The 25627-nt window shown below is 37.5% G+C and overlaps 1 protein-coding gene and 2 long non-coding RNA genes across 4 annotated transcripts; 1 reads left to right on the plus strand and 2 right to left on the minus strand.

The window, feature by feature from the left end:
• Nucleotides 1-1189: 1189 nt before the first annotated feature.
• Nucleotides 1190-24824, minus strand: LOC144650500 (zinc finger CCCH-type with G patch domain-containing protein-like). Its single transcript, XM_078510194.1, has 17 exons — nt 24702-24824; nt 24173-24275; nt 23891-24018; nt 23410-23487; nt 12221-12304; nt 11077-11171; nt 10454-10516; nt 10041-10109; nt 9520-9611; nt 8164-8333; nt 6170-6213; nt 5744-5808; nt 4648-4760; nt 4102-4156; nt 3556-3671; nt 2593-2675; nt 1190-1465 (listed from the first exon to the last, which is right to left on the minus strand). Exons 1-17 carry the CDS (start codon nt 24747-24749, stop codon nt 1327-1329), a joined length of 1545 nt encoding a protein of 514 aa, XP_078366320.1. The 5' UTR covers nt 24750-24824; the 3' UTR covers nt 1190-1326.
• LOC144650495 (uncharacterized) lies at nt 13386-14659 on the minus strand. The gene is made up of 2 exons (XR_013570127.1): nt 14381-14659; nt 13386-13964 (listed from the first exon to the last, which is right to left on the minus strand). It is a non-coding gene; the product is annotated as an uncharacterized LOC144650495 (long non-coding RNA).
• LOC144628745 (uncharacterized) lies at nt 16411-21607 on the plus strand. 2 transcript variants are annotated; one of them, XR_013566286.1, is made up of 4 exons: nt 16411-17010; nt 18085-18156; nt 19611-19683; nt 20627-21607. It is a non-coding gene; the product is annotated as an uncharacterized LOC144628745 (long non-coding RNA). The 2 variants fall into 2 exon arrangements; XR_013566285.1 differs by lacking the exon at nt 19611-19683 and having other exon boundaries at nt 20627-21605.
• Nucleotides 24825-25627: the final 803 nt, after the last annotated feature.

A 25627-nucleotide genomic window follows, 5' to 3' on the forward strand; every position in this document is an offset into this window, starting at 1 on the left:
GGATAGCATGGTTTGTTTTGTCAGCACTTATATAGCTGTTGGATAGTGATTTATCCAGTGGATAGCATTATCCATCCTTCCAACAACTAGGCCCTGGTGTTAAAAGGGCCTTCCAGGGGGGGTGGGCAGGGCCGAATGCATTTGTATGGCACATGAATGTATTTATACACCTGGGTCGAGATAGACCTGACTCTGGGTTGATCAGTCAGACAGAAAAGGAAAAAGAATACTGAGAAAAAAAAAGAGAGATTAACAAATAAAAGCAAGTGAGCCATGATTATTTCCCTACTGTAAAGGACATTTTGGCATGAGCCACAATCTAAAGGCCTGTTTATATGGAGGAGGGTTAACCTATTCCCAAGCCTTCTTTTGCAGAGCATTTATATGAGAAAAGTTGCCCCTGTTGACTGAGCCAAAAGATGGCCCTCTTGGTTTAAAAGACTGGCGAAAGCTGTTTAAAAACATCTAATAAGGCAGCCTTTTCTAAATTCAGAAAAACTGAAACATGAAAAAGACCATTTTTAGATGAATTTACTGCCGACTTCGATTTCAAATTATCCGCCATTTCTTTTGGCCAATTGTAGTGTTTGCACATGCTCTGTAAGTGTCAAATCGTCCCTGGTAGGCAAGGCAAAAACAACTGTTTATAAGGAAAATAATTGGCTCGCTCCCCAGGGTCACCTTTTCTTCAAAGCCAGTGACCCCTCCACTCACCCCCTGGAGCCAACTTTGCAATTCTCATATTAAATGGTTCGCAGTTAATTATAACAAAACATGAATATCTCATTCCCATATGGAGGAACAGGGACGGCGGAGCAATTTTCCAAGTGGGGGGGCTGACTAGTGACTTGAAGTGGGGGGGCTTAAAATACTTTTCTCTTAGTAAGTCTTTATTTTTCGGAAATTCTGGGGGGGCTAAAGCCCCCCTTGCCCCCCCCCCCCCCGGCTCTGCCGTGCCTGAGGAACCCTTCCTCCAGGAACACCTTTTCTCCATTATAAACAGGCGCTAAAAGGAGTTCTAAGATGATATGATAGCTAATTTAGTTTATAGGGTCACTGGGGGGAGTAAATGAAAAAATATTAAACTTGGAAAGAACCAAGACAAGGAAGCAGGCAATGAATCACAAACTTTTAATTTGCAAAAAAAAAGGGGGGCTGGTCAGGTGATGAGAAATTAAAACAGTCCCTTGAGAGTTTTTATGAAGAATTTGGTCTGGGGAGTGAAATTAAGTGCCCACTATTCTTACTGTTTTACTTTGCAAGCAAAATAGTCATAAAAAAAATGAACAAATGGAAGCCATGATTTTTTATTGTATTTTATTGTGCTTAGAATACAGTAAGTTTTCTGTGATTCTTTTTATGATGAAGTTTCTGTTGAATGTTTTTCTCTCTCTCGTGTAACCGAGACAAATGTGCCTTGATGGCTGTAACTTTCTGTCTAAAATGTGAGGCTGTTTTGGCATCTCTAGGGACAAAAATATAAATAAAACCAATTAATTCATGATTATTCTGAGCTGCTATGTCACTTAAGGGGAACAACCACTCTTACAACAAGTTGACGTTGACTTGTTTCAATAATGCCGAAATTCTAATTTTTTTAAGGATAAGGGAGAAATAACATTTATTGGCAACAAAAAGTGGAAAGGATTATTGCTTTTAAATTTCCCGTGCACTGCCATTTTGGATTTTATGACTTGTAATGGTTGCCACTATTGTTAGGAAGCAGAGGATCTTTTGTGTGAAACAATTGGGCAACCACTTCACATCATAAAATCCGAAATGGTGGCACGTGGGAAATTTAAAAGCCATAATCTTTTCTATTTTTTGTCACTATTAAATGTTATTTCTCCCTGGCTTGTAATGTAAAATCTGCAATTTAGGCATTATTTAAAACAACTCAACATCAACTTGTCATATGATTGGAGGTTCCCTATAAGGTGCTGAGCACGAAGAGGCATTTTGCTGCCAGGAAACGTCAGAGCGACATGTAGCAGGGACAAAAATTAATCACAACATACATGTGTATGCACAAAAGATGTAGCAGGGACTCTGTGACACTGTGTCATGTCCCTGCAATACCAGTATATCCCTTCAGGTGTCGTCACCTTAAAACATGCACAGGTTACACAAAATGACATTTGGAAACACTGTAACATGAAGACTGAGTAATGTCAGTTGTTAGTCCCTAAAGTAAAGTCAGTATAATATTGCAAATTTACAAAACCCTAATTTTAGCAGCCATCTTTATTAAGCAGCCTTTCTGCCATCCCAAGGAGGAATCATCTATTGTTTTTACCTCTAATAAGCAGCCACCAAAAATATGCTTTCCTTTTTTGGACCTGCCTTACAGTCCAAATAGGAAGTGACAACTTATATAAAACACATGCTTGCTGATAAAAATACACATGCTTGTTATCGTCTTGACATGATTCCATTGTCGCTAAGCTAAGTGATGATCTTTTGATTTCTTGGCAATGAAGCGGTGTTCCTACCACGCCGTATGCTAATCTTTAATGAACCCCTGTTAAGGGGCCTTATACCATTTCCCTTAAGGTGGCCCCTTAATCGGGGACAACTGTAAGTACTACTTACTTTTCTTCATGTCTGCCTAGAGCCATTTCTTCCTTTTTTAGCTGCTTCTTGATAGTGGATATTTCCTCTTGTGTCTTGAACAACTGAGGAAGAAAAAACATTAAAAGGAATTACACATAATTATTTCTTTTCTCTTTTGCCGACTCAATATTGAACACATGAAAATTTCTTTCAAAGTCATTTGTGCATAAAAAACAGCATTAGAGACAAAACACAATGCTATTACTGCAATGTCCTTAAAAATCCTCCAAGGTTTTTACCAGGGATACCACACCTTCTAGGGGTTGAAAATGTTTTGATACCACCTAGGGTTTCCCATTTAAAACTGTCAAAGTAAGCCACAAATGAACAGCAACTACAACTAGTAAAGGGTGCTAACTGGATTGAGCAGTCTGCGTTCGAGCCCTGGCCGGGGTCAACGTTTTGTGTTTTTGGGCAAGACACTTTACCCTCACAGTGCCTCTCTCCACCCGGATGTATAAATGGGAACTGATCAATTAAATGCTGGGGGTAAATTTGCGAACATCCCATACAGTGGGGAGAAGCAATACCTCCAGTCACTTCATGCTCGCCACTAGGATCAAATGCAGACTTTATAACTAGTAGTTGTCAAAAATTGAAATGTTGACATTTTTAATCACTTATTAGGACATGGATGTTGGCTGGCCGGAGCCACACACATGTATTTACTAGCTTATCAATAAAAAGTATCCGTTGTCTATCACTTTAATATGGGAATAACCCTCCCCAAGGATACCCACTCTGTATTTTTTGCACCCCCACCTGATCAATCAATCAATCAATCAAATCAAAACCTTTATTTAGACACAATGGGGTAAAAAAGCTACATAGCTTGTGGGGTAGTGTGTAAACAAGGCAAATAAAACATTGGGTACCAAACATTAATACTAGTAGATAATTGTAGGCATTTCTAATAATTGACTATTTTCTCTCCTGCCATACCTGTAAATTCCAGTTTACATTTTTATCTTCCCCTTTCTTTTTCTTTCCAGTTTCTTTAAGCTCAAAGTCAGTTGCACTTGTTCCAGGAACAGGAACTCTTATGTCATGAATGTTTCCTGAAAATATAAAAATAATAACAATGAGATGCTTATTTAGTAATTAAATCATTCAAACTTTAAATACATGTACCTCTACTAAGTACATTGTACCTTTCAAATTGAAAAAGAGTAGGGCTGGATTGTTCAACACATGATTTTAAGCTAATCCAGAAATATTAGCATGAATATTGATTTCAGTTTTTTAACTTTTGAGAGAGGTTTTCAGTTTATATTTTCTGCCCTCCAGTTTTGGCATCCACTTATCTCAAACTCCACAAAACATAAGCAATAAAAAACACACAAATACAAGAGAAAATGAAAATAATGTTGATGAACTTTTAATCCTGGGTTACTGTTAATCAGCTTTTGAACAACCCAGCTCTGAAAATCTGAACTTCGCTAATTTTTACCCTAATAAAAAAATAAATAATGCAACTAAAAATCTCACCTCTCTTGCCACCAAGTTTTGTGTTAATAAAATCAAATATGTCACCACTCGAGGCCTGAAATAAGTGCAATGTTCAACAGAATAGTCTTAGCATCTAAACAATGTTTTATCACTGGTATATTACAAATCAATCCTTATTTCATCATTCTGTCATACTTTTTTGATTTATTTCTAGTGTTAAATCATTTGCATTTTAATATTTTTATGGACTATGGCAAAGTTGCAATCTGATTAGCTGAGCAACAACCTACTTAATCAACTTGTCAACCTACTTAATCAACTTGTTTATTGATAGAAGACCCACGCATGTGGTTTTTCACCCATTTAGCTGAAATAAAACCTCCAATAGATCAGCTTTATTATATGGCTACAGCTTGTTGAAAGATATAACATGCATTGTGATAACAAGGAAGGAAGAATACTTTAGCTAAGCTGATAGCACTCTACATTTGTGATAAAAAGTTTATCCTAACATAGCTAATTGAACTAACTGTACAGTGGATCTAATCACTGAACATTCAAATGATTGTGGATGGTAGAACAAACCTCTACTGGCAATCTGACATCTTTCACTTTAGATGCTCTGTGTTTTTTCTTCCTTCCTAGCTTGGGTAGCTTGTTATTTTCCCGAAGTTCGGCAATCTTATCAAGGGATTTTCCTGTGAAGATCATTTTAGGAAAGATGAATTTGAAAATATTGATTGATGTAGTAAGACTTTCTGGCTCATCAATTCTATTCTTTACCGTACCCAAATTCGCAAGTAGCCAATCAGAAGCGCGATCTACTGTCCTGATATCCTACGATATCAAGTCACTGACCTGATATGCCACCATATCACGGTCACTTTGAATTAAAGTAGTGTTTCCGTACTATGAATTGAAAAGAGGTTTTACCAATAAAACAGAAACAAGTATTTTAAATTAGCTGGTGCTAACCGGTCGTAAAATGAGAAAAACTTTCCCGCCAAAACTAAATTTGAGCGCGCTCGCCAATTGCGCGATGTTTGCCGACGAGTACTGAAACAATCACACTGAAACAATGGAGTCTAAGTTTCAAACTTTTTTGCTGAATTTGGATTTTGAAAATTTAAGGAATAAAACTCCAAACAGACGAGTAAAAAAATGTGAGAAGAGGACTTGATAAAAGTGTTGAAGACCAAAAAAGTATCAATACAAGCAGGTCAACACATTTTGCACTACGTGTCTGGCAAGCATGGCTTCGACAGAGCGAATAATATCACCGGATTTTTGGCTTAATTTGGGTACGGTAAATACCTAATAGTACCTTTTTGGTATGCTTCGGCGGCATATCAGGCTCGATTGGACTCGCCATGGGTATTTTGGCGAGACGCAGTCGAGCCAAAATACCCATGGCGAGACCAATCGAGCCTGATATGCCGCCGAAGCGTACCAAAAAGGTACGATTAGGTATAAGAATTAGACATTCCAACCCTTCTAATCTGATAATATTTCAGGATTTTCCAGATTCTATAATAATTATAATTATGATTCTTCCCGCTCTCAAGACTTTTTAACAAAATTGATAAGTTTCCAATGATTTCCTAAAGAACTCCTACCAAGCCAAAGCAAAATCACAAATTATCATTATGAAAATAATCTTCTAACAATAATTTTTTTTTACCTTGAGGTAAGACGACTGCTTCTACTGGCTCCACTATGCCGCTTCCATCCTTTCCCAGGCCCTTACTGTCAAAACAATACTAGTTAGTCTCCAGGAATTTGTCTTAGATAACAAAATTAATATGCAACACTCAAAATTTGTTACTAAGAAACAATAAAAAACTAACTAATTAAGTAGATATCATAATTCTGTGAAATAGTTACTACATTATTAGATACTACTGGACATTGATTCCATTGAATGTTGTGAGAGTTTTGTTTAGATTTGACAGTAATTTTGGCGTTCATTGTAATGATGTTTTTTCGCCACTACAATCACTAAAAAATAAACTCTGTGATTATGTTTTTAAAAGGCCTTTTCTTGAGGGGTTATTTTTAGGAAGTATTTATTATTGGAATTTTACAGTATCCAACTGTGTCTACTTACCCAAAAATATAGCCCATCTTGGCCATAAGCTTTGAACCAATGCCCTAAACAGAAAATAGGGAAAACCAAAAATATAATACAGATTGTTACAAATTATAAAAAAAATCTCCTGAAAATGTTGATTGTCAAAATTTAACAATATGTCAAACATGAACAATGACATACAAATTAATTAATATCAATGTTACTAATATTCACCTTTGGTAATTACTGGAATAGGTAAAGGTAGATAGGTAAAGTCTGTGTATGAGCCTAATGGCCATCAGGCCGGAGCTCATCCCGGTTTAAGTAGCATGAAGAGACTAGGAGTATTTCTACCCCCCGGACGGGATGCTAGGCCATTGCAAGATTACCCCCAACCTTTGCTGGTACCCATTTATACACCTGGGTGGAGAGAGGCACTATGAAAGTGACATGTCTTGCCCAAGAACATACCGTAAAAACCCGCAGATAAGCCGCACCTTTTTTCCAAAAATTTTCGCTCCAAAGCACGGGTGCGGCTTATCTGCGGGAACATTCGGAAAAGGTGCCGTAAATTTTCGTGAACTGATGCTAATTTATGGAAAATTATGTAAATTAATATAACATAAAACTACAAGAGAGTACCGGTCATTGCTTTTGCAAGTTTGACAGCTCCTATACTGTTTGCAGTGTCGACAATGGCCTATAACTTTAACAGTAAAATTGATACTTTACGAGCGAGAAAAAACCACGAGTATTCACGAGTAAGATGGCCAATTGTTTCTTTCTCATTTTGCACTTTGATGGAAAATTTGTCGAACTGAGTACGAAACTCTCTTTATGCAATGAGTTTTTCTCCAATAGATGGCTCCCAAATCTCTTTAATTTGTCCATATCATAGCCACGAAACCCGAACGCCTCCATCGCCATCTTGTTTTGCCTTACGTTCTCGCCCTAGTCCCATATTTTGCGTCCGATCAAATGCCTGGTTACTAAGCTACGAACGTTCGGCAAACGCAAGTTCTTGTTGTTGTGACACAAAAATCTATGGAAAAACTGCGTTGAATGAAGAAATACCTGTCAACAAATACCAGAAAAAGATCAACCATATGTCAAAGTTGGTTTTCATTATATTAAAGAGCTCAAATTATGGGTAAGACTGAAGTTTTTCTGTTTCAATGTTCATTGAGTTTTACGTTTGATGAAGAAGACTAGCCTTCCTAAAGACTCAACTTTGGTTTTTTACTCGACTTTGGATTTTCTTTGATTTACTTTCAAAAACTTTTTTCCAACCTTTGAGTTGTTAAACTCAGGGTGCGGCTTATCCGCGGGTGTTTACGGTAATACAATGAACCTGGCCAGGGCTCAAACCCGGACTGTTTCAATCCTGAGTCCAGTGCACTAATGATTAGGCCACCGTGTAAATAGTTTCTGAAAAGCCCTATGGGGAGATTACTATTAAAGTTCTAATCTTATCTTCTTATCTACCGTGCCTCCCATACCAACCAAAAATCTCTGTGTCCGAGCCAAGTGGCCTATACAGCTGGAGCTTATCCCAGTTTCTGTAGAATTAAGCGACTAGGAGTATTGCTACTCACCCCTGGATGGGATGCCAGTCCATCACAGGGTTACCCCACAGCAGTAAATTCGCCGGTACCCATTTATACACCGGGGTGGAGAGAGGCACTATGACAGTAAAATGTTTTGCCCAGGAACACAACACAGCGCCCTGGCCAGGGCTGGAACCCGGGCCGTTCAACTGGGAGTCGAGCATGCTAACCATTATTCCACTGCGCCTCCCCATATCAACCATTACCGGTATAAAATCTATTATAATGGTCACTAGTTCTTAACTAGGAGACTTTCATTTCACATGTTGGTGATCAGTTCCTCTGTTCTTACTACTAACTGCATACGTGGCTTCACATTTTACAGTAAATTATTATTATTCTTGAAATATTATGGTCCCATACAGTTAATAATTATTAAGATTTTCTGTTAAGGGAGCTCATGACTTGTTAAACCCCTCTTACTTTTGTGTGTTGTTCCCATTCACCAAGGCTCACAGGACCCCCTGATGGTTTCCATGACAATCTCACTACTGCTAACTCTTCTTCATCAAAGTCCTCAGTGAGCCGGCTTTCCTCACTGTCACTGTCACTTGACAGATCATTATCTGATACATTCTCTGAGTCTCTTTGGTCTGTAAAGGAATATATTATGATCAGACAAAAAACAAACTCATATGAGGCAAGGGTTTACAGATAAAAGTACTTTCCAATTCACCCAACACAAAGCAGCCATTTTCTATTTCTTCAATTTAAAATATAAATGTGCACGACATCATTAAAAATATGTTTATGTTGTAATTTAAATGTACCTTTGGTTAAACATTTGCTAACCAATTTCAATTTAACTTATTTCTTAATGAATATGAGACAATGAAAAATAGAAATAAACTAGTTTGAAAAATTTCAAACCAAAGATAAATTTAGACCACAACACTTACAGACAATGTCACTGTCTCTTGCTTGTCTATATAAATACAGGGTTTAAAATAGCAGCCGGCTGTCGGCGGTAGCCGGCAGTCTGACGACACTTGCCGGCTACTTTTCACTGAAGAAATAGAAAATATCATGCCTTGATCGGCCAACTAAAATCAAAGTTGCGGTAATGTTGAAGTGAACATTCCATATCAGAAAATAAAGCAGCTACAGGGCTAGAAAGGGCGACTCACTGGCGACCAAAATTTCATCTTTGTCGACGAAAACTTCTGGTTTTACGGTTTAGTCGCCAATGTGGCGACTTCATTTCTGTGTTAAGATGAATAACGGGCCGCCCCACCTTCTCAGGTATATATTGTGTCCCTCCAGAAAATTATATTGGAGATCTTATTTGCTTCTCAGACATTCAAAATAAGAAAAGAAGTCACATTTCCGCAATCTATTCTTTTGCTTTGCCGTAAAATATTGTCACTTCGGAAAACTTACAAATGGCCGACTGTGTTTGAAATAGCCCCAGAATGCATCTGGGTACGTCATGTATGCAGATGGATTGTGTCCCTTGAAAATGCATAGCTCTCTAACAGCCGGGAAAAAATGAGCCTTGACAAAAAAAGCCGACAAATTCAGGCTAAAAACGAAATTTTATTTTGAACCCTGAAATATTATAAAATGTACCAGGTATCAAGTAGCAAAATTGGGAGTGCAAAACATGACTGCCAGGTTAACAGGACAGGCTTTTATATTTGGCTTGATTGTTAATATTATAATTGTTATTGTAAGTTGTTGTTGTTGTTGTTGTCATTGTTTGCACTCTCATCTTTGTCCCCTGCTTGCACGCTTTGTACAGAGTTTAATAATAAAATGTTTAATATTTTTCGCACTCACCTAAAGGTAGGACCTCATCTATACCAAGAGTAGCATCAGAGTTGTATGTATCGTAATGAACAACAAAACTGTGGGCATCATGGTCTATAGACCTGGAAAATAATAATTAACTACATTATTTATGGTTTAGTTATGTGTGTTTAGTTACATAGAATGGTACTGTATTTATTCGGTTATAAGGCGCACGGTTTTTTTAAGGAAAATCTGTTTTTCTGTGAGAAGTTTATGCCAAAATTGGGGTGCGTCTTATAGCCGAGTATTTTCGCCCAACAAAATCTTATGACCGCCAATTTACCAGAACTTACAAATAAAACAAGAAAAATGAAAACACTTAATGTTGGTCATTGACTTTTAGAACAAGAAAACAGATATGAGTTCACTGGATTGTCTATGTCCTTATTGACTGGCCAGAGTGATTACCTTAGATTTGGTTTTAGGAGATTCAATTGAAAATTGCTCTTAAAGATCCATGGACACCTGGAGAGTAAGGTATTCAGTTTTGACTTCATGTATGTACTCACTGAATAGTAGCCTTGTACCAGACTCCATCATCATATCTTGCTAAGCATGACTGACCACACTGCACCTGACTGTGAGATCACACATTAAAATATCATGTCAGGAAAGAAATAGTTCTATATTGTGCTTGGTAAAAAAAAATGTGAAAAAGATATAAATCAATCACTAGAAACAAAATTGGCTATAATTCATATTATGTAATTAAATGTCACTTTTTACTTTTGAGAGCTTCTTGTAAGGTTTTAATTTTTCGAGTTTAGTTGGAAGGTGCTTTGTATAATCAGACTCGCTCTTCCCTATTTCCCCTAGATGGCATGCTTCTTTTTTAATATTATATTAATAATATTTTTGATACCTTATTTCTTGTAAATCAATAACAATCAATATTGAAATTATTCAACACAAAAATGGCTACCTGAAGTCTGGCTCTTTAAATGGCATTAAATCCTCCACACTTAGAACATAACCATGTGAATACCTAAAAATACACCCAATCAAAATTGGTTAAAGAAATCAGGCGAAATATAAGGCAACTAAATTGTAATTTAATAGGCTTTACTGCTTGTCATCTTGTCAGTTATAATGCTAGATTTTTTAAAAATCCTTTCTAATACCGGTCCTATTTTCCCATATCAGGTTATTTGTCACTCATAGCTAACCCTTGTGCAATTATCACAAACAGAGAAAATCAAGTTCCACACCAGATTTGGTCATAGGTAAGGTTCCCCCCCCCCCCTGGGTGGGATGCTAGTCCACTGCAGAGTTAACCCAGCATTAAATTCGTCGCTTAACATTTATACACCTGGGTGAAGAGAGGCACAAAGACAGTAAAGTGTCTTTGTCAAGAACACAATGCATTTGCCCCGGCCATTGATCCAGAGTCCTGTGGACTAGCCATTAGGCCACCATGCCTCCAGATTTGGTAGTGGGATGCTAAATCTCATTTTTTTTTTTTTCAACCTTTAACTGTCAAAGAAAATTACCTTTTTATAAACCTACTTTAAATGTAATACACCATAGAAGGTGAAATAAACTAACCTGCAAGTATCATCATCAAATCTGCATTTGCTGTCCAGGAAATAAGGGCACGGTACCATGGAATTATGAGTGGGATTCATAAATAACACCCTAACCTGTTGAACATGCAATGTACTGTACGTCAGTTTATGAAATATGTCTTTTTATAGAGTTTTTAAGGAGCTATATATGTCACAGTATTTTAAGTCAATTTTCTGATTACCGTATTATGATTTGATTTGGCGCCCTCCTTCCAATAAGCACCCCCTTTCAAATAAGCGCCCCCCTTCATATGTGTTTTTGTTAATAAGCACCCCTATTCACCCCCATTCTTATACACGCCCCTATTCTAAAAAGCGCTCCTATTGTGGCTAACTGCCCCTACTAAAGTTGTCGTCGTCGAAAAGATAAACTCATGAACATTCACCGTACTGTACATGTATATATTTACTGCTTAAATGAACAATTCTTGTAAAAGTAACTGAACTTTCAACAATTTGTTACTGTTACAGTTTATGTTATTGTTAATTATTTTGATATATATTAAAGTTTTGTTTTGAACGTTTGGTTGTTTCGCAAAAAATTAAATAAGCGCCCTATCCCGAAATAAGCGCCCTGTCTCGAATAAGCACCCTCCCTTAAGGTGCCAAAAGTAAATAAGCACCCCGGGCGCTAAATTGAATCATTAAGGTACTCTCAAATTGAAGGAAACCTCATAATATTAGTTTTCTAAATTACGGAGGTAAACTTAGAAAAAAAAACATTAGTCAGAGTAATTAGAACTCGAAAATAAACAAGGATGGTTTTGACTGACGAAGCAACCCTCCAAGTAAAGACCATTTTAGTCGCCATGGCGACTAAAATTTTGGAGCTGGCGACTAAATTGGAACCAAAGTCGCCAGCCTGGCGACTAAAATTGAGAAGAAGGATTGAAAGTGTAAGCTTAATTTAGCGACTAAAATTTTTCACTGGCGACCAAACCTGAGCAGTCGGTGGCCAAATGGCCACTAAGGAAAAAAAAAAACTTGGAGGGTTGCGAAGTATAAAACGGATTACGAATGACAAGCTTGAAAAACTTTGCCAAGTTTTTCAATATGTGTTGTCCCTGATGTAGCATCTTTAAGACTATTCGATCTTCCCCTATTAGCAATTTCTAAGTGCATACCTTTGTTTCTTCTTTGCCATCAGGTAACTCAACTGTTTCTGCATCAAACACCATAGCATTGTGGTGTTCTGTTACTCCCCATTCCTTTTGAGAAAAAAATATTTTTAAGTCCAGTTAGTGTAACAATCTTTTTACTTAGATAGAGTGGCACAGATTTTTGTATCAGTTGCTAACTCTATTAACTAGCCACTTCTCTGAGCGAAGACAGCGAGCCCATAAATTAACTTTGGTCCCATTATGGGTCACCCATACACTGTATTCATAACAGAGCTTTTTTAATCAATGAATCACTAGCACCCATACATTCCAGCCTATCAAGAGGGTCTTGATTGGTGTGAAATGGCAACTGGGATTTGGGCACATTTTCATTGAGAAAATGAGATTTGGATCACTGGAACTGGGATTTGGTCACTGGGAATGGGTATCGCAGAAAGAAAAACAATGGGACTGGGATTTTGAAAATTTGGGAAAATAATAGGGAAATGGGATTTGGGCAAGATTTAGGCTGGGAAAATGGGGTTGATAACCCCCACAGGACGAAATACCAAGAATCCGTAAACGGAAACGTTGCGGAAACATGTGTCACCGTTGCGGAAACATGACGGACAACTCGTGTTTCCGTCTGCGGTTTTGTGGCGTTTACTCGTGTTTCCGTTGCTGCGGACACAGCGGAACCGTACCACTTTTTTACATGTTTCCGTCATGTTTCAGCTGAAGGAAACAACGGTTTCCGCAAGCGGAACCTCATGGTTACCTTTGCGGATACACGCGATAACGTTCCGGAAATATGTTTTTTTTTTCATGTTTCCGTCGACGTATACAGACCTAAAGTTTGCGGATACACGCGTAACGTTCCGGAAATATGTTTTTCTCATGTTTCCGTCGACGTATACAGACCTAAAGTTTGCGGATACACGGGATAACGTTCCGGAAATATGTTTTTCTCATGTTTCCGTCGACGTATACAGACCTAAAGTTTGCGGAAACACGGGATAACGTTCCGGAAATATGATTTTTGCTGGTTTCCGTCGACGTAAACAGGCCTAAACGTGACGGAAATACTAGGTAACGTTCCGGAAACATGTTATTTTTTCTTGTTTCCGTTGACGTAATCAGGCCCAATACTGGACGCGTAATTGTGTGATAGCAGTTGCGGACGCCGATAGTTTCTACCAAAACTTTATTTATTTTCCTCGTTATTTTACTGATCTTGTTTTTGAAAAAGTCTTACGCGTCATAACATAACTTGCTGGCAAATCTGGAAATGGAAACAACCTGATTGTCCCCAAGAATAAAGGAAAATGATATATGTTTTATTAAAATGTATATTGATCATGAACGTTTCAAGGTTCCACACTGTTCGTTAAAGCTAAAAAATTTGTATGAGTGGTTATCAAACAGTCAATACACTCAGTCCAGTGGCTATCAATCAATGCGTACTGCCCAACTAGGGGCATTGGTCGGACAGGGCCGTACAGATGCCGTCTCGGTTCTGGTTACACGGGCATTTAAATGAACCTCGTCTAGTTTTGATTTAATGTTCCTGAGCTTGGTGCGTTCCCACGTCAGTTTTCTTGTTTTTCTTGGCTTTGGACCACTCGTCGAATTCTGGATCATCGATTTCACTTTCCTCTGATGACATAAAGTCAATCGCATTCGGGGAAGATAGGATTTCTTTCGCCTTGTCTTTGTCATTTTCTGACAGAGTGCTTTTCTGTAGACTTTGGAGGCGCCTGGATAGTTTCTAAAAGATAGAAAGGGAAAACGCATCAAAAAAAGAACTTTAACTTTCTGTTTAACTTAAAATATTTTTTTTTAGAACTTTATTAAAAGGCTGATTCTCACCGAGTTAAGTACAAGCACAAGAGCGCATAAGAAGATTGAACACACTCTTTCTTATCATCCTGTTCTCAACATGCACAGGAATAATAAGCCCCGAAGGGATACGAAAAGCACTAGAAGAACGAATAGTTTCGTTTTCTTTTGGTTTTTGTTTATTTCTAATCGGACAGTGTCTGCTCTTCTTATGCGCTTATGTTTATGGCCAGTGAAAACCAGTCTTACAAAAGTTAATGCCAATCGTTTGAGAGAAATAAAGGATAAAGCTGAAACTCTCCAGTTAATCATCAAGGAGCAACAATGTATGTTTCTTATACTTACTCTCTTTAAACGATTGTTCCGCTTAACTTTTCGTCTGTGTTCCTCGAACTTGCTATTTGCATTGTTTTTCTGGTTGCATCGTCACGTAAGGATCTCCAGTGTTGTTGAACGGCAACTAAAATGCAACAGAATATTTATCAATAAGGGAGGCTACTTACGGCGTTTCGCCAATTACAAGCCCAAAATACATGTACTTCATGTACAGATCTAGAGCGATAACAATTAAACAAACTTAAAACGAAATTTAAGTCTACATCATTTCAAATTTATTGAGGCCCTTTAAAACTGTTTAACTGAGAATAATATTGTTAAAACGAGCAATCAAAAAGACAAAAAAAATTGGTAATGTACATACAACATTAACGAGAAAATTTACCTCTTTTGAGACAACTTGTACGAGAAAGCTTCGAAAATTGCTCTAAATATTACATTGTAAAGGAACTGAAATTAAAATGGCTTACCTCTTGTATTTCTTGCATTATTTTGACTTCTCTGTGTTCCTAGGGTGAGTTTTACGCCATTTTAGCGATTTTCACTTTCGACGGTTTAGCTTTTCTTTACGTCGAAAGCATAACTAAAAACCCACTCTAGGAACACATAGAAATCAAAATAATGCAAGACAACGAAATGTAAGCCAATTTTATTTCAATAGGCCATTTCCGAGTTACCCTTTGCCTCTGTTTCAAAACGAGTCTACGTGCGAAACAAGAGAGGATAATGGGACCCTTATCCTCTCTTGGTGCGAAACCATTCAAATGAAAATGAATTTGAGACTTGTAGTCTTCTATGTCTGATTCTGTTAGCGTGGTCAACGAGGCACAGAGGTGAATATAAGAATAGGGCATTCTTATTGGTCGAGATACTCTGAGGCTTGGTTGCTTAGCTACGCCACCTTTGTCATCCAGATCACAGAAATCGCGCGAGATTCAAAAACTATATAAACTCCCCGAATCCGACCGATGCGCGGAACCTCGCGCTTTAACTAGCATGAAATGAATGCCGGCAAAAAATGAAAACCGTTCGAGTTTCTTCTCTCGAACCTTTCCTTTGCTAAACAAGAAGTGAGAACTACATGAATAATTTTGCACAAAGACTCCAAATGAATTCAAGTGTATGTGAATGAATGATAGACTCATAAGTACTCTTGGATTTAATTAACAATTATCCTGCGAAATCGCGCGGAATATCGCCTGATACTTAGCCGACGAGGCCGTAGGCCGAGTTGGCTAAAATCAGACGATATTCCGCAAGATTGAGCAGGATAATTGTTTTATTATTCAACAAATTGTCAACGAAACACATTTTGCACATAGAAAAACTGTAATTGTGCAGCGCTGTACAAGATTTCGGACGAATCTTCGCAACCTACGAATATCGCAGGATATCTGTTATGTACAAATGAAAAATTTATCTTAGTGTTATTTTTTTTATGATTATTTCTTAGGTAACTTAAACACGACCACATCAGCTATCTGTAATTTTATCGTGTCTAAATAAAAAATATTATTATTATTATTATTATTACGGATGACAGATATCGTTAACATTTTGACCATATATGGGCAGCGCGCGCATGTGTTGAATAATAATCACCGATAATCATACTGTTAAGCAAATATATGCACACACTTTTGCGTAGATGAATTAGTTACATGTTTAGTTTGCAGTGAATGATATTCGGAGCGCAAAAGTAAGCTTGTAACCTTCATTATTGACAACGTTCATTGTTTACATGGGGAATGTCACACATCACCCAAAGACTCATTATTAAAACCGCCATTCGAGCGTCTCGATATTCGGTTAGTATTCAGTTTAGAAGTATAATAGTAAAATAATCTTACTCACCGAGCACTCACTATCGCTGTCTTTTGATCTCTGGAATAGTCGCCTTCTTGTTTTTGTCTAAAGATTTGACGCTTCACTTTTCAGTTGTTGATTTTCTTTGCGAATTTCCGCAACTTCGGCCAGTAACTTTCTCACAAGATTGATATCTTCTGGAGTAGCCTGATTCTCTGGAGCAGCTCTTGGGGTTTCTCGATCAGGTCTTGTATTCTCTTCATTTTCTTGTCTCGGCGATTCCATAGCACTTGCCAAACAGTCGAAATAGAACAGATGAAAAGTGCTGACACTCGCTTTCGTTGTTGAATCTTCGCTTTGCTAATTACAAATTTCCCGCCTCGCAAGTGACGCGACGCGAGTCTTTGCTGACCGAACTTGAGCCCGCATCACCATGCGCAACTGCATCTGCGCACTTGTCACCTTTCGATCCTTGATGTGGATAAATTTTCGTGTGATTTCAGTGATCAATCGTGCTTTTTCGAGGAGATTTTGATCTTTTATTTAAGTATAATTTTAAATCAACGCATTAAACGAGCATAGGATGAAGAGAAAGGAAATGCATGGCGAGTCGAGTCGTCAAAAGAGGCGAACAAGATGCAGACAACGATGTGGTCATTGCCATCAGCTTCTTAGCAACCATGTAGCAACTCACAATACCACGAACACCGAAGACTGTAATTCGATGCAAGTGTAAATCAGTGGAAAACTGTGGAAAAAAAGATATATCAACTCCTCTACATCTTATTCTGTACCTAAAGATGTTCCTGGATCGAGCTCAAGTGAAAGCGAAGGTAAACTTTACGCGTTATCTTTTTTTTATAATTTAACCTTGTGCAGTGATCAAACTCATTTGAATTTGTAATTAAGGTCTGAAAAGTGAAGGCTTGAACAACCATATTTTTAGGTTGACAAGAAAGTTTGAAACAACAGTATTTAACTGCCCATCCCTTTGGTCTTCACACGTTTGCTGTTAATTTACAACCAGTGCTCAAGGTTCTTGATTTAATCCAGGGCTCAAACAAATGACTGGTCAAGAGACAAATTATTTCTGACCAGGAAAAACATTTAATTAGGTAACATTAATTTTTTAACCCACAGTTAATTATGTGAAGACAGGCTTTATAATCCTGGCGTATCACATCAAATGTTTGGTTTTCAAACTCAATCGAACGTACAGTAAATCGAACGATTAAATTTGATGTTGTTCGGTCATCGAACGAAATCGAACTTACAAAAAATAAATGCAAATCAAACAAAATCGAACTTTCGATAAAGTTCAATGAGGTTCAACTTAGTTCTGTCGTCAAACGATACCTAAGCGAGTGGCTTATGACGTATCACAATATAATCTGAATCAAGCAAAATCGAATGTTCGGTTTTCTGTCATTAATTTTTGATTATCATGGGGATTATTAATGCATCAATCGATCCAGCCATCAAAATTTATGTTTCCTTTATTTCCATACTAATTTTTAGACCTGTGATTATACGATACCGTGTCCCATCACTTATTCCAAAACCATGTAAGGAATAATCAATAACTTTGTACTCGCTCATTAGGTTCCAATTTCTTTATTTTAAATTTAAGCTACAAGTTCAATTTGCAAACTTAATCGAATTAAATTGAACGCTTAATTTTGATTTCATTCGATTTGGTTTGGAAATCAAACTCAAATAAGAATAGTTGTCCGATTTCGTTCGATGACCGAACAACATTGAATTTAATCGTTCGATGTCTTCCAAATTTGTTCGATTGAGTTTGATGAAAAATTTGTTTGGTTTTGTTCGAGGTGATATGCTGGGTATAATCTACATTATATGTACAGTAAATCCTATGATAATCACCAATGTGTATTTTAATGTAGATGAGAACTTGGACCTATCATTGGGGCCAGCTACATGTTTACATGCACAGGATCTTTCTGGGAGTGATTCAGGTAAGCCCCCTCTGTGTTTTTTTGTTGTTGTTTTTTTTGTTTTTTTATTCATTTCAATAGAGAAAATACACACAAATAACGTATAAGTAAACAAATACAATAATTGAAAAAAAAATTAAAAAAAATTAAAAAATTTATTTGTGACCTCTCACGTGAAAACATACACTATCGGCTTTCTGTTGAACGGTAAAATGTTCGGCTACGGAACGGGTAACGCATGGCTCATAAAGCCGTGTGGAACAAGTGAAACTGCGCGGCTGAACAGCTTATAATTTATTCTGAATGCATGGTCATGAACAACTGAACCGCTTACGAAAATTTGTGAACGCAGAGCGATGAACAGCGGAACGGCTTACAATTTATTCCGAATGCATAGCGATGAATGGCGAAATGGCTTACAATATATTCAGAACGCATTATACCCAGAAGTTATGTGTTATGAAAGATTATATGATGCGCCGTGAACATTTATAAACTTTTTTTGTGAGATAAATTTTTGGTCTTTTGGCACGCGTCAACGAGACCGACAGATCGCGTTTACTTTTCCTGAACAGCTTACTCAAGCCGCTCGCACGGATGTGCAGTTCTGAACGGATGACCTTTGCCGCTCGCACGGATGCAAATTTTTCCTGAACAGTTGACTCAAGCCACTCGCACGGATGCACGGAATTCAAATTTATAGTTATCATTAAATTGAGGATCTTTAAGGAATCGGAGAAATTAGAAATTCAGAGTTGTAGCTAAGAAAACACTAAGCCAGCTCTTCAACAAGCCCAGCTGGCTTTTCTGGCCTTGGCAGATCTAAAAGTTTACCTTAGTCTGTGTTTTCATTGAAATTTCTGCCGGATTTAAGTTCTCTTTCAGCCGGTGAAATTAGCCGGCAGCCGGCCCTTAGCGACATCCCTGGAAATTATTTTTGATTTTAAACAAGTTGTGGCCACGTGTGTAAATTAACTTGTTCAAGTGACTTTTTGGTGGGTTTATTTTTGGAGGAAATTATTATAAAGAGGGCATTTTTGATAAGGATTTTTGAATTTTCAAAATATTTAGATTGGTTTGGTTTTTTAGGATGGATTTGATTCGTTATATCGAGGTTCGTTATCTTGAAGTACTGTTCCATAAATTTTACTGTAAATTTTACAAACACTTCAAAGCAAAGGTTTCATATCATAGCAAACTCAAGTCAAAGCACACAATGCATTCTGGTACACAGGGAGTCCTTAGCTGTAGAGAAAATAACGATCACAAAGAACATGTGTTTAGTACATACATGTAGTGCTGGGCATAGGTCTTGGCAGAAAATTTTTTTGATTGTTTCATAATGTCCTTGTGCTACTTATTAGTTATAGCAAACTCGGAGGAAATTTCAATTTTTGCAGTAATCAATTTTCTTGATTCAAAACAAATTGATATTCAGCCAAACATAGTATACAGTGATTTGTTTCATATTTAAGACCCATCTGTGGTAAGAATATGAGTGACTCTTGCTGTCTTATGTCTGACTGTTGGTAGCATTGGCTCTTACATGTAAGTGTTCACAGTTTTACAAGTAGCACGGTAATTCCTGTTCAGCTTGAACAATTTAAATTGTAAGATACCGTCGATTGCATATACCTGTGAAGGCACGCGCTAAAAACATGTTTTCAAATGACGTCAAACATCAGTGTTTCAGGTGTCAAACTTTGAAGTTTAGTAGACCGAAACGCGAACTTTTGCACTCAAAATGCTCACCATAAACACTGAGTACGGGCGAAACTTTACACTAGAAATGATTCAAGTGAACCTGTGTATGCATATCGACACAGATCAGCATCAGTTTCTCAGAAGAAGTTTCTATAGCTAATCTTTCCGCCATTTCGAAATCGGAATGTGTTGAACTTTCGGCGCGAAAGTTGCCGTTACGGTCTGCTAAACTTCAAAGTTTGACACCTGAAACGCTGACGTTTGACATCATTTGAAAACATGTTTTTGGCGCATGCGTTCACAGGTAGATGCAATCGACAGTATGAGTCTCTTACGTACCCCTTTTATATTTTTAAGTTGTAATAATACCCCAATCTAATTTACTAGGGTATCTAAAAATCCTCATGGGTCATAAAGTTACATTGTATGATTATAACAGTTACCCATCGTGTACTGTTGCCCCAAATTGTTTTTAACATGAGACGTCTCCCAGTCTCTCAGATTCTAAATTTTTGTTTTAAAAAAAACTGGGTGTGACTAGGATCTTTTTTAACAAGTTCAGAATTAATGGCTAACTATACCATCCAGTTTGTAAGGATTTAGTGCTATACTAAAACGTTCTGTAATAAATTTAAACTAAGGCCCTTTAAAATTTAGCACACTGCACTATTTCTTTTATTCACTATTGTGTAGACTGCTGCAGGAGGTTGCTTGAGAATCCTCTGAATGAGTTTCCTCTAAATGTATCTTCAGTAAAATAATAACAAGTACACTTCTTTTCTTTCAGGAGCAAGAAGAGTTTGACAGCCTTTCTGATGAGGACTTAAGTGATGTTGAGGAATTGCTTGCAACCTTTACCACCACGAACACGTCAGCAGCACACATGGATCATTTTCATATGGCTTGTTTATTTTGTCCTAGTCTGGCAATACAAGAACTATGTAAGTGACATAAATCCCTAAATCATTTTCTTGAGCCAGCTGTCGATGAATTGAATGCTCTCTGGAAAGGAGTCAAGGTGAACACTTATCGAAGCCCATCTACTGCAGTGGAAATTCATGCAGCTGTGTTGTGTTTTGCATATTCCAGCAACACGGAAACTTTGCGGATTCCTTGGCCATAGTGCAAAGAGAGGTTGCCCTCATAGCTACAAGATCTTTCCGGGTAGTTTTGGAGAACACAGGAACTACAGCGGCTTTGATGACCGAGATCAGGAGAATCTTGCTTTAATTACTATTTACAGCTGTATAGTGACTGTAAGGAGACACATCTAGTGAAAGAATACAGTACATCCTGACAGAGAAAGTTGACATTTTATATTTGCTTACAGGAACGTGCCACTTAATAGCTACATTAGTTAAAGCAAGGAGCCACTAAAAGTGTCCGTAATCGGTTAATTCACATTTTATCTTTGCTTTTAAATTGGAAAAAATATGCTGTGTATCCTGAACTATGTGAATGTGGTCACACTTTGAGGCTGCAATGTACATAAGCATTTATGTAGACTTTGGTCTTATAATGTTACAGGACTCATGTACATTTATTTGGATTGAAATTACATTGGTATGAAGTGCAACTCTATTTGAGACATCTGCCATTAGTATTTATAAGAAGATGCCACAGTAGAACCTCGATTTAACGAACCTGTATATAAAGTCATCGATTTAAAGAACTATGGTTTTGTCCCAATAATAGTGAAATATATTGAGAAGAACCCTGATTTAACAAACCTTACTTTGCCCTTACTTAAACCGAGGTTACACTGTACTCCCCAAATGACACTATCCTGAATGTTACATAGATACTCCTTTTCTACAAATAAGACAGTTACCTTAGATGACTCAACTGCTTTAAAAATCCATCTAGCTCAAATGACAAAGAAAAATTAGCTTAAACAACCAACTAAACAACCTAACCTCTTTGAACAAACCAAACTGCTAAAAACAAACACCAAACAGACTCAATTGAAACAGCCCCCTCAAGTTAACCTGCTCAAATGACCAAACCACCTTAAATGACCAAAATAGCTCAAATGCTCCAACCAACTCAAATTATTTGCGGTAACTGGCTCAAATGACTGACATGCATCAAATGACCCAACCAGATAAAATGACCCTGTTCCAACTAATGTCCCAACTGGCTCAAATGACTCAAACTACTCAAATGATCCCACTGCTCATTTGATCAAACTGGTGCAAACAACTTATCTGAGTCAAATAACTGAACCGCATCAAATGACCCGACCGGCTCAAATGACACAATTGGCTCATGTGACCCAACTACATGACTTGACCGAACTGGCTCGGGTTCAAACCGGTGCAAACAACCCAGCTGACTTAAATGACCAAACCATCTCAAATGACTAAATGACCCAACCGGCTCAAATGACACAACCGTCACAAATGACCCAACCAGCTCAAATGACCCAACCAGCTCAAATCACCCAACTGGCTCAAATGACACAATTGGCTCAAATGACACAACTGCTTCAAGTGATCAAACCGGTACAAACAACCTATCGGACTCAAATGACCAAACCGTCACAAATGACCAAATTGTTTTAAATGACCCAACCGGCTCAAATGACACAACTGCTTCAAGTGATCAAACCGGTACAAACAACCCATCGAACCCAAATGACCAAAACGTCACAAATGACCCAACCGGCTTAAATGACACAATTGGTTCAAGTGACTCAACTGGGTCAACCACTCCAACCAGTGCAAACAACCCATCTGATGCAAATGACCCAACCGGCTTAAATGACACAATTGGCTAAAGTGATCAAACCAGTGCAAATAACCCAATTGACTCAAATAATAACTGCATCAAATGACCCAACCAGCTCAAATGATGCAACTGGATTAATAAAAAAACTTGATTACAATTTGCATGTTTGCAGTGATGTTCTAGCAGGCTGCACTGTATTGTGATAAATAGCTATTAATGGGATATGTTTATCAATCATCACAACAAAACGCACTTAGAAAGCCCTGTTACTTTCCTTTTAAACGATGATAACATGTCATGAGTGAGATTTCATTTCTCTTACTAAACTTGTCTCACAAATATGCATATGCTTTAATTTACTCAAAAAGTTAAGGTTGATAGAACCATCTCGTGTTGGTTTTTTATGTAGCAAACAAATTGGAGATCCGTCTTCAGAAAGATAACGAAAACAAACAGCAGAAATCCGCTAACGTAAATTTGACGGAAACAGACAACAGCAGAAATCCGCTAACGTAAATGTGACGGAAACAAACGGCAGAAATCCGCTAACGTAAATTTGACGGAAACAAACAACAGCAGAAATCCGCTAGCGTAAATGTGACGGAAACAAACAACAGCGGCAATCCGCTAATGGAAATGTGACGGAAACGTAAACTCGCATTTCCGTTGCGGAAACATGACGGAAACGTGATATTATCACAGAGATTTGGATTTTCACGTTTCCGCAGCACGTAAACGTGACGGAAACATAGAGTTCTATGTTTCCGTCATGTTTCAGAAATACGGAAACGTGCGTTTTCGTCCTGTGCCCACCCCCTTCAGGACCCTCTATCAGCTCACCTGTGTATAAGAAATGCGGCATTTCATCCCTGTGATATCACTCTCCAGCTCAACAGAATCTTCATCATCCGGACTTTCCTAATTAACCATCACAAAACTATTAAGGCGACTGAGAGGTTAATGACATTTTTTTTATTGAAACCCTTATTAGTCACACCTACAGTAGATACAGTATAATATATTAACTGTACATATCTTAAGTACTAAGTACTGTAAGGCAGTAGAACTATTAATAGCAAAAAAATATGATTGAATTACAAGAGAGAAGAAGAAGGAGTAAGTTAAAACCAATTTCAAGTTGAACATTTCGGACAGATTATGTAAAAGACTTGTTAAATGTCACACTATCAATAATAAATCACATTGTCATTGTTTGAGAATTCATATAGCCTTAAGAAGAGAATTTTTGGCAGGATTATAGCTTCAGGGTAACAAGCAATTTCTAGGTCTGTTCAAAGCAGACTTATCTGACAAAACTTACTGTATCTTTTTCTCCATCATTTGAATCAGTATTATCATTCACATTTCCTGGGGAACCAGTACAGAGTCCTTGTTCCTCGTTGTCAAGCAACTGAAGTAATCTGCTTTTCTTCAGAGATAGCAGGCTTTCTAGGAAAAAGAAAATCAAGCTACACTGGTACCATAAGACCAAAGTTCATGCATGTAAATGAATTGAGTGTACTGTGGCTCTTTTATATGCCATACTTTATTATTGTACACCAATCAAACTTATTTGTATATTTAATAAGGCTTGTGTCAGTACCTTCTGACACATGAATGAGTTCCACAAGATCGTCCCTCAGCTTAACAAGTTCATCTTGACCTTCTTCTCCTGTATTTTGTAGAACAGTTTGAATCTGTAGAAACTGGATATCAAATGATACAACATAAACACCATATGCATAGAGTGCTGCTAACAGTGTCTTGTGATAATCCCACATGGTAGTTTTTAACAACTTGAATTTATGATAAATAAAAATAAAATCACTTAAAATTTATATCAATGAGAGAAGGAAACGAAATATACAACAGTTTAGCGAAAACCAAAAGCTGGCGAAATCAAGGGGAAATGCCCTCCAAAAGGTTACTTCCAATTAGTAAATAAAAGAATCCTTGACACAAATAATCCTTAGCGTAAAATAGATGAAGCATTCTAACAAAACGCATCATTTCTGGTAGAAGCTGTCAGCTGAACTTTTAAGCCAAAAAATATGGCCCAGCAATAAAAGAAGATGGGCCGGTTTCTTACATTTTTAACCACAATCTTTAAACTTTGCAACAGATAAACTCACCTGCTCTTTGTATTGTTCCACGCTTTGCTGAAGGAGTTCTTCGTCCATCAAAAATAAAGGGAAATATGAGAAAATTGTGCCCTTGTACGAAAAGATAATCGGCAAAAGTTCTTCATTCTGCAGTTTGTAGCAGGCGTTCCCCGCTGTGTTGGAAGATTTGGGGACGAGAGTCATTCGAGTCATTTCCAGTCTTCTGCGACCGCCACTGAGAGCGGGAAAAGCGAAAAGCGCTACAAATCCTCTGTAACAACGTGGAAAAGGAAAATTGAAAATTAAAGCAAACAGAGCTGCTAATTAAAAAAAGTATTAAAGAAAAACAGGTCAAGTGATTTGGACTACATCTTTTTTCTGTAGATGACTCCGGGCAAATTTACCATGATAGATGCAACCATGATTGCGTACAGCACTGAAACCAGTGAATCGCTCTAGACAAACATTGACTGCAAAATTCAAAGAAGGCGGAAAAGAACACCTGGTTTTTTCTTTTTCTCAGCCATTCACCATTGGATTCACTGAATAAAAGTAGCCAATCAGAGTGCGCAAATAACATCATGCACCACTGGTTTTGCACATTTATTTATTTATTTTATTTATTTATTTATTTTTTTCAACTTTAATAGTTTGAGTATACTGTGGCCGAGTGCAGGGTGCAGTATTGGCGTATTGAAGCTTCCCGACATGCTAATTAGATAAAACCTAAAAATGTTTGCACTTATTTTCTAGCCTCAATTTCAGACGTATTCCCTCGCGCGACCAGAGGAAGACGTCTGAAATTTAGGCTACTTATTTTTAAAATTGACTATTAAATTATTACAGTCCAAAATATTCGTTTAAAATGTGCGGTTTTCAGTTAAGCTAAATTTGTTTCAAGTTCCATCTTTAGACCAGACCGTTTCAGTGTGTTACAGTGCAGTTCAAGTCTGAGG

The sequence above is a fragment of the Oculina patagonica genome, chromosome 1 (assembly GCF_052425735.1).
Source record: "Oculina patagonica isolate OP01 chromosome 1, crgOcupat, whole genome shotgun sequence".
NCBI classification, from domain to species: Eukaryota; Metazoa; Cnidaria; class Anthozoa; order Scleractinia; family Oculinidae; genus Oculina; species Oculina patagonica.